This window comes from Chrysochloris asiatica, unplaced genomic scaffold (genome assembly GCF_000296735.1).
Source record: "Chrysochloris asiatica unplaced genomic scaffold, ChrAsi1.0 scaffold00130, whole genome shotgun sequence".
In the NCBI taxonomy this organism is placed as follows: domain Eukaryota; kingdom Metazoa; phylum Chordata; class Mammalia; order Afrosoricida; family Chrysochloridae; genus Chrysochloris; species Chrysochloris asiatica.
In genome coordinates this window covers 8617405-8631639 of record NW_006408648.1, presented here as the reverse complement: position 1 = coordinate 8631639, position 14235 = coordinate 8617405, and the positions used below count along the sequence as shown (strand labels likewise).

Here is a 14235-nt window from a genome sequence, read left to right as displayed (position 1 = left end):
TTTAAACATGTCTCTCTGATCTGTGGATGACTGCAAACAAGTTCTCTCAGTAATACATGTATTGCAGTCTCACTAAGGTGCCTTCAAAAATAGCATACTTTTTGTGCCTTATGAAAAAATAATTTTGAGGTCAGAGCTAGTATCAAATTTTTAACAAAATTCAACGAACATCTTCCAAATCACTGAAGCTTTGAAACAAGATTATTGGAATGCTGTCCCAGATAAAACAGCAGTTTTCAGGTGGGTGAAGTCTTTTTACAAAGGCAGAAAACTCAGGTCAGAAGATGATGGTGATTGTTCAGGGGGATTCTTAAGAGTAAACTTGAAACATTTCTCAAAAGACACAGGACAGTCCTCACAAGGAGTTATTAGGAATAAGTTTTAAGAACATTGAAAACTGCATTGGTGAGAGAAAGGCTAGGAAATTTTCACAAAGCATGGTTTTTGTTTGTTTTCCATTACCCCACTGCGCCTTGCTCATCCTTAAAGGATGGTAAACGCTGTGCTGTGAGAATTTCATTCGACAGCTTTACCGTATCCACTGATCTTGCCACTTCAGGCTCCTTTTTGTTCTCTGTACTCAAAGAACATTTAAAAGGAACATTGCTTGGGCCCCTTGAGGTTGCCAAAACTGATGTTTTGATATGGTGTAAATCAAGTGTAAAATTATTTGGAATACTGCCTTCATAAGTGTCTAGGCCTAGATGGAGGATATATTGAGAAATAATAGCTTCACACTAGTTTATTGTTAAGTGCCGCGGAGTCTGTTTGGACTCATATCGACCCTGTGTAGGGTTTCAGAGGCTTTAAATCTTTGAAGGAGCTAAAAGCCTCATCCTTCTCCCTAGCAGGCTTAAACCTTGTGTTTCAAAGTCCATTGCTTATCGTATGGAACCACTATGCTCCCAGCATCACAATTATTTGATCTTTTTTAAATAAAGATTTCTCTATAGCAACACTTCTTGACTTAACCTTGTATTATAAATAAATAATATGTGGTGGTGGTGTTAGGTACCGTGGAGTCGGTTCCAGCTCATAGTGACCCTGCACAGGGTTTCTGAGGTTGTACATCTTTATGGGAGTGTTTACATGTGTATATCTGCTTATGTTATTAAAATGAGAAAATAAACCTTTCTTTCAATGCTTCCATGTAATGGCTAGGGGAAAGAAGATGGGACTGAAGGATAGATGATAGAATTATTTTGAATACTCTTGTTTTCTAGGTTTGGCATTAAAACTCTGAATATTTTACCTAATTATAAAGCAGTGGGAAAAAAAATAAGAAAACAATTCCTAAACACTGAAATTGCTATGCATCCATTTGGCAGCTTTTCCACTCAGGGAAGAACTACTCCCAATGACTTTGAAATAGAATAAAATCCCTAGTGGGCTGTACTCTCAGGACAAAAAGAAGTAGGAATAAATCTTCTGGTGTGGCTCTGTGCTTGAATTCGCTGAACTGCATGTGAAGTCAGTTTTAACCGTTAGTGGTTCAAGCTCACCAGTTGCTCCTTGGAAACTCTATGCAGGGTCACTATGAATTGGAACCAGTTCAACTGCACTTAACAACAACGGTCATATCATGGTGATACTGTTATTTAAAACCATATACTGGTGATATTGTTTACTTTAAAACTACTGTTAATATAATAGTATAAAGTAAGTACATCATTGTACAATGATCTAATTCTATTTAATGCTGCTCAGTTATTTTAAAAGTATGTAAAATTTTTTGGTGAATTGTTGTTTTATTCAATTCATCTTAGTAGCCATACAACAAACTTAATGGTGATAGTGAAAGAAATACAAATTCAACAATTAAATTATACAAATTACATTAATTAAACTATGCAAACTACTAGACAGGTTGTTTGTTGTTACCATAAGACGAGCTGTATTAGAAAATCAGATAGGGTCTAATTTAATTGTAAAATGATCCGATTGTTTTAGACACTATGAAAAGACACACATCTTACTCCTTGTCAGCCATCTTGTTATACAACATTTCACATTTACTATAACAGTTAAAAAAGAAATCTGCATGTTAGCAACTTCTGGCAATAACAAACAGTTGAGATGTAAGGCTACTGTGACTTGTAATGATGCACTCTGATCTGATGTGTTCATTCTCCATTTTCATATAATGATTTTTGCGTAACAACCTGGTCATTGACTCTTAACCATATTTATGAGTGAAGAATGAGTATAATATGTATCACTATTTGATAACAATTCTTAAGTGGTCTTAAAAAAATTTTTATTAATGAGTTTATACTTTTTTTTGAAACCTAACAAGAAAATATGATAAAGTTATAATAAAATCATGCATGTTTTTCTATAAGATAAATAAAAGTTTTATTATTACTTAAGATTGCTTTTGTATCTTTGTTACTTTGGCATTTCAAGAATTCATAAAATTAAAGTAAATTTAATTTTATTAATGAATTTTACAGGCATATTTTCCCTTATTATTGACTGTATTAATTTTATATTTATCATATAAGATTAACTAACTCCTTCAAGGGAATCAAAGCATTTATTTAGTAAAAGTTGATTATAGGCCAATTTCTTTTTTAAATTAGCATGAATTAGAATTACAGTTATATAATAACATAAGATTATTGCTGTTATCTGAAGTATAGAAATTGTCTTATAATTGATTGAATGTGATAATGGACTTTGAAATAGAACATAGAAAAACTTAATTAGTTCTAATTTGTGGGACATTTGGAAATTTATTAGTAGTTCTTATATTGGATAAAGTCATATAGATTACTGTTTTTAAGATGTTGACTGCACATAGTTTAAGGTCGATTATGTAATTAGCTATTTTCAAATCGCTTACGTTTTGAAATTCTCTATGAAATGTAACGTTTTCTTTTCCATCAGAATATAGTCGTTTTGAAGCTAAAATACATGACCTACGGGAGCAGATGATGAATAGTAGCATCAGTTCAGGATCAGGTTCTCTTCGAACTAGCCAGAAGCGATCCCTCTATGTCAGGTAAATTTCTTTTATTTCAATGTGGCAGTCCTTAATTATTTATGCATACAAATGCTTTAAGACTTTTCACTATAAAAAATCTGAGTTTTGCTATAGAAAAATATATTACAAATCAAGGAAATTCTTTCTTTATAGTAGATTTTTTTTTTTTTTAATTGTTTTTATTTTGCATTGAGTGAAAGTTTACAGGGCACATCATCAGCTTCACATTCAACCATTCATATAGCTTGTTTCATTACATTGATTATTATCCCCGCTATATATCATCAGTTTACAGTGTCTCTCTCTATCCTCTTTAGCTTTTTTTTTTTTTTTTTGGGTGGGGGGGGACTTGGCTTATTGGAATTTACAGTCTCCGCTTTTAGGGGAGGTTTTTACATTTGTCTGTGGATATCCAGGGCTCACGTATGAGATTACTAACAAGCATTACTGAATAATCAGATGAGGGACAGTTTGTTATGTCTACTAGGTAGCTAGAATCTGATCCTCAGAGCCTATGGTTTGGACGGTCAACAACGCTTGGGCCCACAGGGGCTTGGCCTCCTGACCGGGTCTGTGCTGTCTGCATCTGAGTCCTCCTTTTTTATTGATTGTTTAAGGGACGCTGCCTGTCTTAGGTGGTCAGTGCGAATTCCTCAGTCTTACCAGTCATTGAGACTCATTGCAGCATGGCAATGTCTCTGTCCCAAGTAGCCGAGGTTCCACGTGATCCTTACCCGTCTCTGGCCACACGTCCAGCATAAACAGCCGCCATCCGAGGAAGGCAGGGAGGGAGGAGATCAGCTGGGGACCCCATGCGCCCGACGTTGCCGGCCCACCACCTGCTCTAAGGTGACCAAGCAGGATCACTATGCTGAGGTTCAATCCAGTTCCTAGGGGATCTTATTCTCTAGCATGGGTAGCAAATGGGTAGCCACGCAGTGTTCACTTTGAGAATTACTTATATCATAAAATTGAGCGTGTAGCTGATGAATATCCCCAGACAAGTGTATATTGTTCCACTACCTCCTACAATGCTGTTGGATTAAGTTCCAATTAATTTCTGGGTTACTGAAAGATAACACAAATCTATATAGTAGATTTTCTTATGTCTTTCAGTAATTCCAGTATTACTACTACTAATTTTACTAATGAAAATTATGCTAATATGCTTGTTCTCTTTCTATGGCATATGTAAAATCTAATAATATGAAGTTATTGTTGTTGTTCAGTGCCATTGAGTTAGTATTGGGTTTTCAGAGAGGCTGGTGGGTTTGAACTGCCAAACCTTGTGGTTGGTATTCGTTGTTAAGTGCCATCGAGTTGGTACCTAGTCATATTGACCCTATGCACAACAGAATGAAATACTGCCCAGTCCTGTGCCAAACTCATAATCATTGCTATACCTGAGCCCATTGCTGTTGCCACTATGCCAGTTATCTCGTTTGGTGTCCTCCTGTTTTCTGACCCTCCAATTTACCAAACGCGATATCCTTCTGCAGGGACTGATCTCTCCTGATAATATGTCCAAAGTATTAGAGATGAAGTCTGGCCATCCTGACTTCAAGGAACACTCTAGCTATACCTCTTCCAACACAGATTGGTTTGGTTTTTTTGGCAGAACATGGTACTTTGAATATTTTCCTCCAACATTATAACTTAAATGCATCAATGCTTCCATGGTTTTCCGTATTCACTTGCAACTTTCACATGTGTATGAGGTTATTGATAATACAGTGGCTTTAGTCAGGTGCACCTTAGTCCTCAAACTGACATTTTTGCTCTTGAACACTTTAAAGAGGTCTTGTGCAGATTTGCCTGATACAATACATCATTTGATTTCTTGACTGCTACTCCATGAGTGCTGATGATTGATCTGAGCAAAGTGAAGTTTTTGACAAGTTCAATCCTTTCTCTATTTATTTGGATTTTGTTAATTGGTCCAGTGGTGAGGATTTTTGTTTTGTTTACATTGAGATGCAACCTATATTGAAGACTGGACTTTGATCTTCATCGGTAAGTATTTTAAGTGTTCTTCACTTTTAGCAAGCAAGATTGTATTATCTTCATATCACAGGTTGTTAATGAAATTGCCTCCAATCCTGATGCCACGTTTTTCTTCATATAATCCAGTTTCTCAAATTAGTTGCTCAGCATACTGTTAGAATTAGTATGGTGAAAGTGTACAGCCCTGGCACACACCTTTCCTAATTTTAAACTATTTTGTATTCTCTTGTTCTGTTCCAACAACTGCCTCTTGTTCTATGTACAGGTTCTTCATGAGCACAAGTAAGTGTTCCGGTATACTCATTCTTTCCAGTGTTGTCCGTAGGTGATCATGAGCCACACGATTGAAAGCCTTTATGTAGTCAATAAAGTACAGGTAAACATCTTTCTGGTATTCTCTGCATTTAGCCAAGATCCATCTGACATCAGCAGTGATAGCCCTTGTTCCACATCTTCTTCTGAATTTGGCTTGAACCTCTGGAAGTTCTCTATCAGTGTATGGTTACAGCTTTTTTTTTTATTACGTTTAGTAAAATTTTACTTGCATGGGATAGCAGTGATACTGTCCTATGATTTCTGCATTCCTTTGGGTCACCTCTCTTTGGAATGGGCACAAATACAGATCTCTTCCAGTCAGTAGACCAGGTACTTGTTTTCTGCATTTCTTGACATACATGAGTGAATGCCTCCAGGGCTGCATCAGTTTGTTGAAAGATTTCCATTTGTAGTCCATCGATTCCCAGTGCCTTGTTCTTTAACAATGCCTTTAATGCATCTTGGAATTTTTCTTTGAGCATCATTGGCTCTTGATCAAATGCTACATCTTGAAATGATTGAACATCAACCATTTCTTTTTGATACAGTGATTCTGTGTATTCCTTCTATCTTCATTTGATGCTTTCTACATCATTCAATAGTTTGCCTGTAGAATCCTTCAATATTGCAAGTCAAGGCTTCATTTTTTCTTCAGTTCCCTCAGCTTGAGAAATGCTGAATGTGTTCTTCCCTTTTGGTTTTCCAACTCCGGTCATTGCATATTTTGTTACAATCTTTGACTTTTTCTTTTCAAGTTGGCATTTGAAATTTTCTGTTCAGCTCTTGTACTTCCTCATTTCTTCCATTTGCTTTAGCGTCTCTACACTGGAGAGCAAGTTTCAGAGTCTCTTATGACATCCATTTTTATATTTTTCCTTTTTTTTTTTTTTTTTTTTTTCCTCTTCTAATTATGTTTCCCACCCCCCCCCTTTCTCTTTTTTTTTTTCTTAATGACTGTTTGCTTTTTTCCTTTATGATGTTCTTGACATCATCCCACAGCTCTTCTAGTCTTCAGTCGTTAATTTAATGCATCAAATCAGTTCTTCAGATGATCTCTAATTTTGGGTGGGATATGTCAAAGGTCATATTTTGACTCCTATGGACTTGTTTTAACGTTGTCAGCTTCAACCTGAACTTGCATATGAGCAACTCTGTTCCACAGTCTGCTCCTGCCCTGGTTTTGGCTGATGATATGGATCTTTTCCACTGTTTCCACAGATGTCAGTTTGGTTTCTGTGTATTCCACCTGGTGAGGTCCATGAATGTAGTCATCTTTTATGTTGTTTAAAAAATTTATTTGCAATGAAGAAGTCATTGGTCTTGCAAAATTCTGTCATGCGATCTCCAGCATTATTTCTATCATCGAAGCCATATTTACCAAATGTTAATCCTTCCTCTTTGTTTCCAACGTTTGCATTCCATTCACCAGTAATTATCAGTACATCTTGATTACATGTTTGAACCATTTCAGACTGAAGAAGTTGATAGAATTCTTCAATTTTATCATCACTGGCCTTAGTGGTTAGTGTATAAATTTGAATAATAGTAATATTAACTCATCTTTCTTGTAGACATATGAATATTATCCTATCACAGACAGCATTGTACTGTAAGACAGATGTTGATACGCTCTTTTTGATGATGAATGAGACACCATTTCTCTTCAGTTTGCCATTCCCTGCAGCATAAACCATATGATTGTCATTCAAAATGGCCAATGCCAGTCCATTTCAGCTCACTAGTGCCTAAGATATCAGTGTTTATGCATTCCATTTCATTTTTGACAATTTCATTTTCCTAGATTCATGCTTCATGCATTCCGTGTTCTGATTGTTAATGGATGTTTAAAGCTGTTTCTCTTCATTTTGAATTGAGAAGGAGGGAGACATCTGCTTTCAAATATTTAGTCACTGAAAGCCTATGAATAAACACTGTCAGTCTGAAGTATTAATAGGTACTATTAATATGTGTGTCTTTGTTGTCTAGTGCTGCTATAATGGAATATCGCAGTTGAGTATCTTTAACAAAGAGAAATTTCTTCTTGGCACAGTTTGTTGTTGTTGTTGTTGTTGTTAGGTACCAACGAGTCGGTACCGACTCAATATCGACCTTATGCACACTGCCTGGTCCTGGGCCAACCTCAGTACTGTTGCCATGCTTGAGTCCATCGTTGCTGCCACTTGACCAATCCATCTCATTACGGGTCTTCCTCTCTTTCCCTGACCCTCCACCATAATCAAACAAACAAATCAATGATTTGTTCATTTCAAATACCTTCTTTAGACTGCATAAGAGACGACTATACACATGGACCTTATCAGATAGAATACATAGAAATCAAATTGACTACATCTGCGGAAAGAGACGATGGAAAGCTCCATATCATCAGTCAAAACAAGGCCAGGGGCAGACTGTGGAACAGACCATCAATTACTCATAGGCAAAAGTCACAGTTTAGGAGACCAGAATTCTGAATTTAGGGTTTCCACAATAGGGAAATGCTTTCTTTCTCATTTGGCTCTTGGGGAAAGATCCTTCTATTTTCAGCATCTATGGGCTTGGCATCCCAGGAGATTTCCATGTGTCCCGGCATCAGTTTCCTTGTGTCCAAGGGACACACTCCATTCCTGGCTCTTCTTTCTTGGTGGTAGTGATTGACTCAAAATACAGTGTAATCACTTAGTTTATATCCCTGCTTCATATACATAAATTTCTAATCCTGCTTCATTAGCATCATAGAGGTGAGGATTTATAACACATAGTATAATTACATCAGATCACAAAATGGAAGGTGATTACATAATACTGAGAATCATGACCTAGCTATTATGACACAAATTTTGGGAAGTACAATTCAATCCTTAACTGTATGCAAATTGTTTTTATTTGTTTGATTTTCATTTTATTGCTTCGTAAGACTTTTTTTTTTTTTTTAGTCCCATTTGTTGCTTGTATTCTATATACTTTTTTCCTTAAATAAAACTTTTACTGAGCACTTAATTGTATTATTATTTTAACTTTAGTTGATCACTTTATGTTATCTGTGCTATTCCTTAACAGTTCTCTTATTCCTCCTGAGACAATTGGAGATCCTATTCATACTATGGCGTTAATATGTTGTTGTTATTGTTGTTGTTGTTATTGTTGGATACCATCAAGTCAGCTGTCAAGTCACAAGGAACCTGTGTGGCAGAGTAAATTTCTCTACAGTTTTCTAGGGTATATCTTTATAAAAGTAAGTCTTCAAGTCTTTCTTCCATAGAGTCATGGTTTAAAATGCTAACCTTTTGGCTAATAGCCAAGTGTTTAACCATTGTGCCACCAAGGCTCATGTTCTTCTTTTTTGAAAGTTATAAAATCTCATAGATTATAACTTTTTCTATAACTTTCCTGGAGTGGCCCAACAAAGAGTTGATAGATGTATTATAAAATAGGCATGTATCATATACATGTTTATATGTGTTTGTATGTTTCTGTACTTGCTTACATCTGATGTAAGCTAGCTCAAAGAATGTTTTTCTATGTTATAAAAGAAAATTTTCTTCAACTTCTCTCCTTTTCTTATGCCTTTCATTTATTCTATTCTGCCAATGATTTTAGAGTGCTAACTGTGTAAGATAGTACTCTTCCTCACCAATTCTTACAATATGTACTACACTCTTCTCTTGTAGGTTGTTAAAATTGCTTTTCAGGGGTAAATCAACAAGAATTTCTATAATATTATAGAAACCTGTATTAAACAACAACAAAAACACCAAAATACAAAGTTCTTGTGCCTTGACATTATTTTCCATCTAGATCTATAGAGTTCTTTAATGCAGTGTTATTATTTTTCTTAATCCTTCCCTGAGAATTCTGCTCTCTTCAGTTTGTACCATATCAAAACAATAGTTTTGTCATCCTCAAGGCACTCATTGTGTTCTTTTTCAATGATCTTTGAGTTTGGGGAACAAAAAGAAGTTTGAATGGGCAAGATTCATGGCTGTAGGCAGGATGGGATAAGCTTTCTCAACAAAATTCTCAAGGACAGATTTTGCTACCCTCCAAGAATGAGCCAGGTGCATTGTCATGATGGGGGAAAAAATGTATTTGCTTGGTATAGCTTTCCTGGCCTTTTTCTCACCAGTGCAGTTTTCTTAAAAGTTTTTCCTGATAACCCATCGTGATCATCATCATCTTGTTTCTTTTGAGAAAACCTAACAAAATTACCTCTTTGGAATACCAGGAAATTGTCATCTTAACCTCCTGAACTGACTTCCCTGCCTTGACTTTTACTGGCCCCACATATCCCTTCAGAAGCCACTATTTTGATTGGACGTTTTTGTGGGTTTTTTTTGAAAGGCACCCTAATGAGACTAAGACAAATAAATTACTGAGAGAATTGTCTGCAGCCATCCATTGATCACAGAGACATGTTGACTGAGCCCTCTGATCTGATCTACACATATCCACAGAAAAATGGAAAACAGATTAACAGATTTTTGTTTATATTTTCATTTTTCTTTTTGCTTATATGTATTTTCAGATTTTAATATATTTGACATGATTTTTTTTTGGTAATTAAAGGTATGTCAAGGAATAAAAATCAACACACATTAAGTTATACTTGGGTTTGATACATTTGGTACATTTTCTTTGTTATCATATTTATGTTTAGAGAATTAATACTTCTTAGAAGCCAGTATCGGATCATGAAAAATAGCTCACCTTTCAACAACCCCGTTTTATTCTTCAGAAACAATCATCCTTCATTTTTCTAGCTATTTTCTATCTCCAGATTTCTAAATAATACACTTATATTTCTGTTTTCTAGTGTACTATCTTTGGCTAACCATTTTAGTGCCATGGTAGATGAGAACTTTTCTCTCCCATTCCAAACCACTCATTCGTCCTCTATCCCTGAACCTTAAACAGCTCTATCAGTTTTGTAAAATAAAATTAATAGCATTTGCAATCATGTGAATTTATAATATCACTCAGTACTAAATTAAGTACTATCTTATGACCATGCTTCCTGTCTTTTGCCACACATGATTTTTCCTGTACTAATTGAATTTTCATTTTTCCTAGTTTTCCACATACTGAATACTACTTATCTTCATTTTCCAGTCACTTCAGAATTTTTCACATGATGAACCATGATCATAAATATGGTATATCATAATAAATAATCAATTCAGATTGTTTCCAACATTCTGTTCCAAGTTACACTGGTTGTTTTTCTGTGGGTTTGTTTTATAGCTCTCACTTGAAACTTTCTTTTGTTGTTACCTTGTTCTCTTTAGCTCCTAATTGTTTCAGAATCTATTTCCTTGTCACATTTTCTTCTTTATTAATTACTTTAAATTTTCTGGAACATATCTTTAAGTAAATTCCTGAGAAAAGAATACATAGGAAGCACTTTCTGAGCTTTTAGAATATCTGAAAATAACTTTATTCTTCCTTCTACTTCATTGAGAATTTGGCTTAATAAATGTTACAGGATTTCAGTTAGAAATCATTCTTCTTCATAATTTGGAAGCTTGTTCCATTGTTCTCTGTTGTCCAAAATAGTTCAGGACATCTAATGCCATTATGATTTCTGATTCTTTATGTGTAATTCCTGGAACCATTCAGGTGGTGTTCTTATCATGAAATTTCTGAATTACTGTGGTGTATGGGGTTTTTTTTAATCATTAATTGTGCTGAGTACTCAGTTGACTCTCAATATACAGACTTAAGTTTATTTGCTCTGAGAAGTTTTGTGCTTATTGATATTTACCTTTCTCTGTTTTCTCTGCATTCTCTTCATGAAATTTTATTAGCCAGCTATTGACTATCTAATACTCCTGTTTGTTCCCTTATTGTGTTTATTTTGTTGTCTTTTTACCTATTTTCTAGGAAATACTTACATTTTTTTCTTTCATTTCTTTATTTTGGAAGGGAGGTTAGAGTGAAATCTTTAATCTCTTTTATTTTCCAAGAGGTCATTCTTGTTTTGATTGGTTCCTTTTTTGCTACTCTTCTTTTATTTCCTATATGTACTATTATCTCATTTTTCTGAAAATATATAGTTTTCTTTTGTATCTTGCCTTTTTTGCTTTATCTGTTTTTTTGTTTTGTTTTCACATTAATTTGTTTATTTGAGTTTTAGGGTTTGTTTTGTTTTGCTCTTCATTTTTAAATATTTAATAGTCATGTTCTCCATTCTGGTGAATGGAAAATGAAGCTAGTAGGTTTAACCAAAAGATAATGGAGAAGGGAATTAATTGGCTTTTTCATTTCTTTCTTCTACCCCATGTCATTCTTTTCTTTGAGGTTCATTAAGTATCTTTAGGAGTCCTGGTGTAGTACTATAGGATAAGCATTGGACCACCAGGCCCACTTGAACCACAAGGTTGGCATTTCTAACCCACCAGCTACTCCTCAGAAATCCTAAATAGGGGTGCTATGAGTCAAAACTGACAAAATGACACTAAGTAACAACAAGAAGTATCTTTAGAGAGGAATCTTTAATCTCCTGCCTGCAGTATAAGCCATGTTCTATAATTTTAATTTTTAATATGAAGATTTCCTTTTAATTCAACTGTTTTCAACCCAGCATCGTTCCCCTCCCCAAGTTTCAAAGTACAGTACTTTTCAAATTCGGTTTCTCCAGAGACTCAACTTCTGATGTCTATTGGATTGGGGATAGGAAAGGAAGCTGACATTTCTAAGTCATGTGGAGTAAGTAAGGCTCGATGGTGGCACTGTGGGATAAGCATTGGGCCTGCAAACCAGAGTTGACTATTGAAATCTTCCAGCTGTTCTGCAGGAGAAAGACATAGCTATCTGCTCCCATGAAGATTTACAGTCTCAGAAACCCAAAAGGAGTACTTATACTCTGTTCTGCAGGATTGCTATGAGTTGTAATTACCAGTGAGGTGTGGTGGAGGATACCCCATTACAGTTTCCTCCATTCTGCTGAACTTCCTGTTGTTGTTAGGTGCCAATTTATCGTACTGTGGTGGCTCACGTGTTGCTGTGATTCTGGAAGCTATGCCACTGCTGAGATTACTTACTGTTATCCAAAAACATGTTAAAACTCTGTTTTATCATTTTAGTGAATGTGGGGGTGAAGCCAGTCTTCCAGTTAAACAGAAGTCTTATGAGTCTTTTTAATAAATTTCTTTTAAGTTTCAGAAAGGAAAAAACAAGACTATGAATACATACATACAGTATGACACCTTACTATAAAGCTCTGATACTAGCAAAGTCATTATTATGTTGTTTGCTGAGCCATATGTATGCAATATATAGGCTTCAAAACATCATAGAAAAATTTCATTTTCTTTTTGTTGTTTTTTCCACAAACCTTCTGAAACCCCTTCATATGTGATAAACCCAAACTAACAGGGGAAAAAAAGGAAAGAGTCAAGAAAAAAACGCTGGTGTGGCACTGCAGGTTAATGCGCTGGACTGAAAAGTAGGTTTGATCTGCAAAGTCTGCAGTTCAAGCTCACCAGCCACTCCTCAGAAACATTGTGTACAGGGTTGTTAGGAGTTGGAACTGACTCAATGGCACTTAACAACAACAATAATATTCAAAATACAGTCCTGGTGTGGTGCTGTAGGATAAGCATTGTAGTTCCATTGTAGTGCCTCACCAAGACTCCAGTAGAAAGATGGTGGTGGTGGTTATGTGCCGTGGAGTTGGTTCCAACTCATAGCGAACCTGTACAGGGTTTCCGAGGCTGTAAATCTTTACGGGAGCACAAAACCTCATCTTTCTCCCACGGAACAATTGTTAGTTTCGAACTGCTGACCTTGAGGTTAGCAGCCCAATTTGTAACCACTGTGCTACCAGAGGTTTGTTGTTGTTGTTATGTGCCATGGAGTCGATTCTGACTCATAGCGACCCTGCACAGGGTTTCCGAGGCTGTTAATCTTTACAGGAGTAGAATGCCTCATCTTTCGCCCGCGGAACAGCTGGTAGTTTCAAACTGCTGACACTGAGGTTCACAGCCCGATTCGTAACCACTATGCTACCAGAGGTAGTTCCTTAGAATTCAGAATTTACTAGTTGAAAAAATAATTTATATCTTTCATAATCATTTTTTAGCTATACTTATTTCCTCAAAACCCGATGTTACGTGTTTTAATATGTGTTTAAGTGAGCCGTTCCACTTTTAATTGCACCTTCTTTCACACTATTAATGCAAACTGGAAAGAACTTGAACAAACACATTTGAAAACCATTAACTATTAGTTCATTCATATAACCTTCAAATAATTCAGTGTCTTCTCAGTTTTACTTTAAGATAAGGAGAGGCTCTTTATTGTTGGGTATCTTGAAAAGGAATATTTTTTGTTTCCTAATTTCCAGTTGCCATGTTATAAGAAAAGATTGAACAAATTGTATTATAAATGCAATTAATAGGATCTTTTCGAATACTGTTGCGAGAGCTTCTCTGGACATAAGAATTATTTAACTCGTTTAAATATTGTATGTTAATTAAGTGGTAGGACATGATACTTTCTTTTTATCAAACTTTAATATTTTCATAACATTTAATAATTACCATATTGAACTAATAGTGTTTTTCCAAAACATTTGATAACTGATAAAGTTTATCTGTAATTGCTTTTCATCATTGTTATTGGCTCAGAAACGCTATTAATTCTTGTTTTGTGAGCAAATGGGAGGAATAATTAATTGACAGTATAATTACTATGTTGATATAGTCCTACAATCCACAACTAATTAATCAAATCTGTCAGGGATTTTGTTTTCCCAGGTGTGTCTAGTCACAACAAAGAGGTGTTTTCCTTAATGTTTGCTTTTTGTCTGTTAAATTTAGAGCAACTCTCTAGGTTTGTCTTTATGATACTAAAACTAAAACAGATTACCATTGAATTCTTCTCTTACAATCTTAAAGAAATAAGGTAGTATCCCGATAACAAGCTTTTAC

The 14235-nt window shown here is 35.3% G+C and overlaps 1 protein-coding gene across 13 annotated transcripts in view; it reads left to right on the top strand.

The window, feature by feature from the left end:
• DLG1 (discs, large homolog 1 (Drosophila)) overlaps nucleotides 1-14235 on the top strand; it is a 315798-nt gene that overhangs the window by 241483 nt on the left and 60080 nt on the right. For all 13 annotated transcript variants that reach the window (XM_006869405.1, XM_006869400.1, XM_006869411.1 and 10 more), the window contains one exon: nucleotides 2890-3004. In XM_006869405.1, the coding sequence (XP_006869467.1) occupies nucleotides 2890-3004 (115 nt within the window). The remainder of the gene's footprint in view (nucleotides 1-2889; nucleotides 3005-14235) is intronic.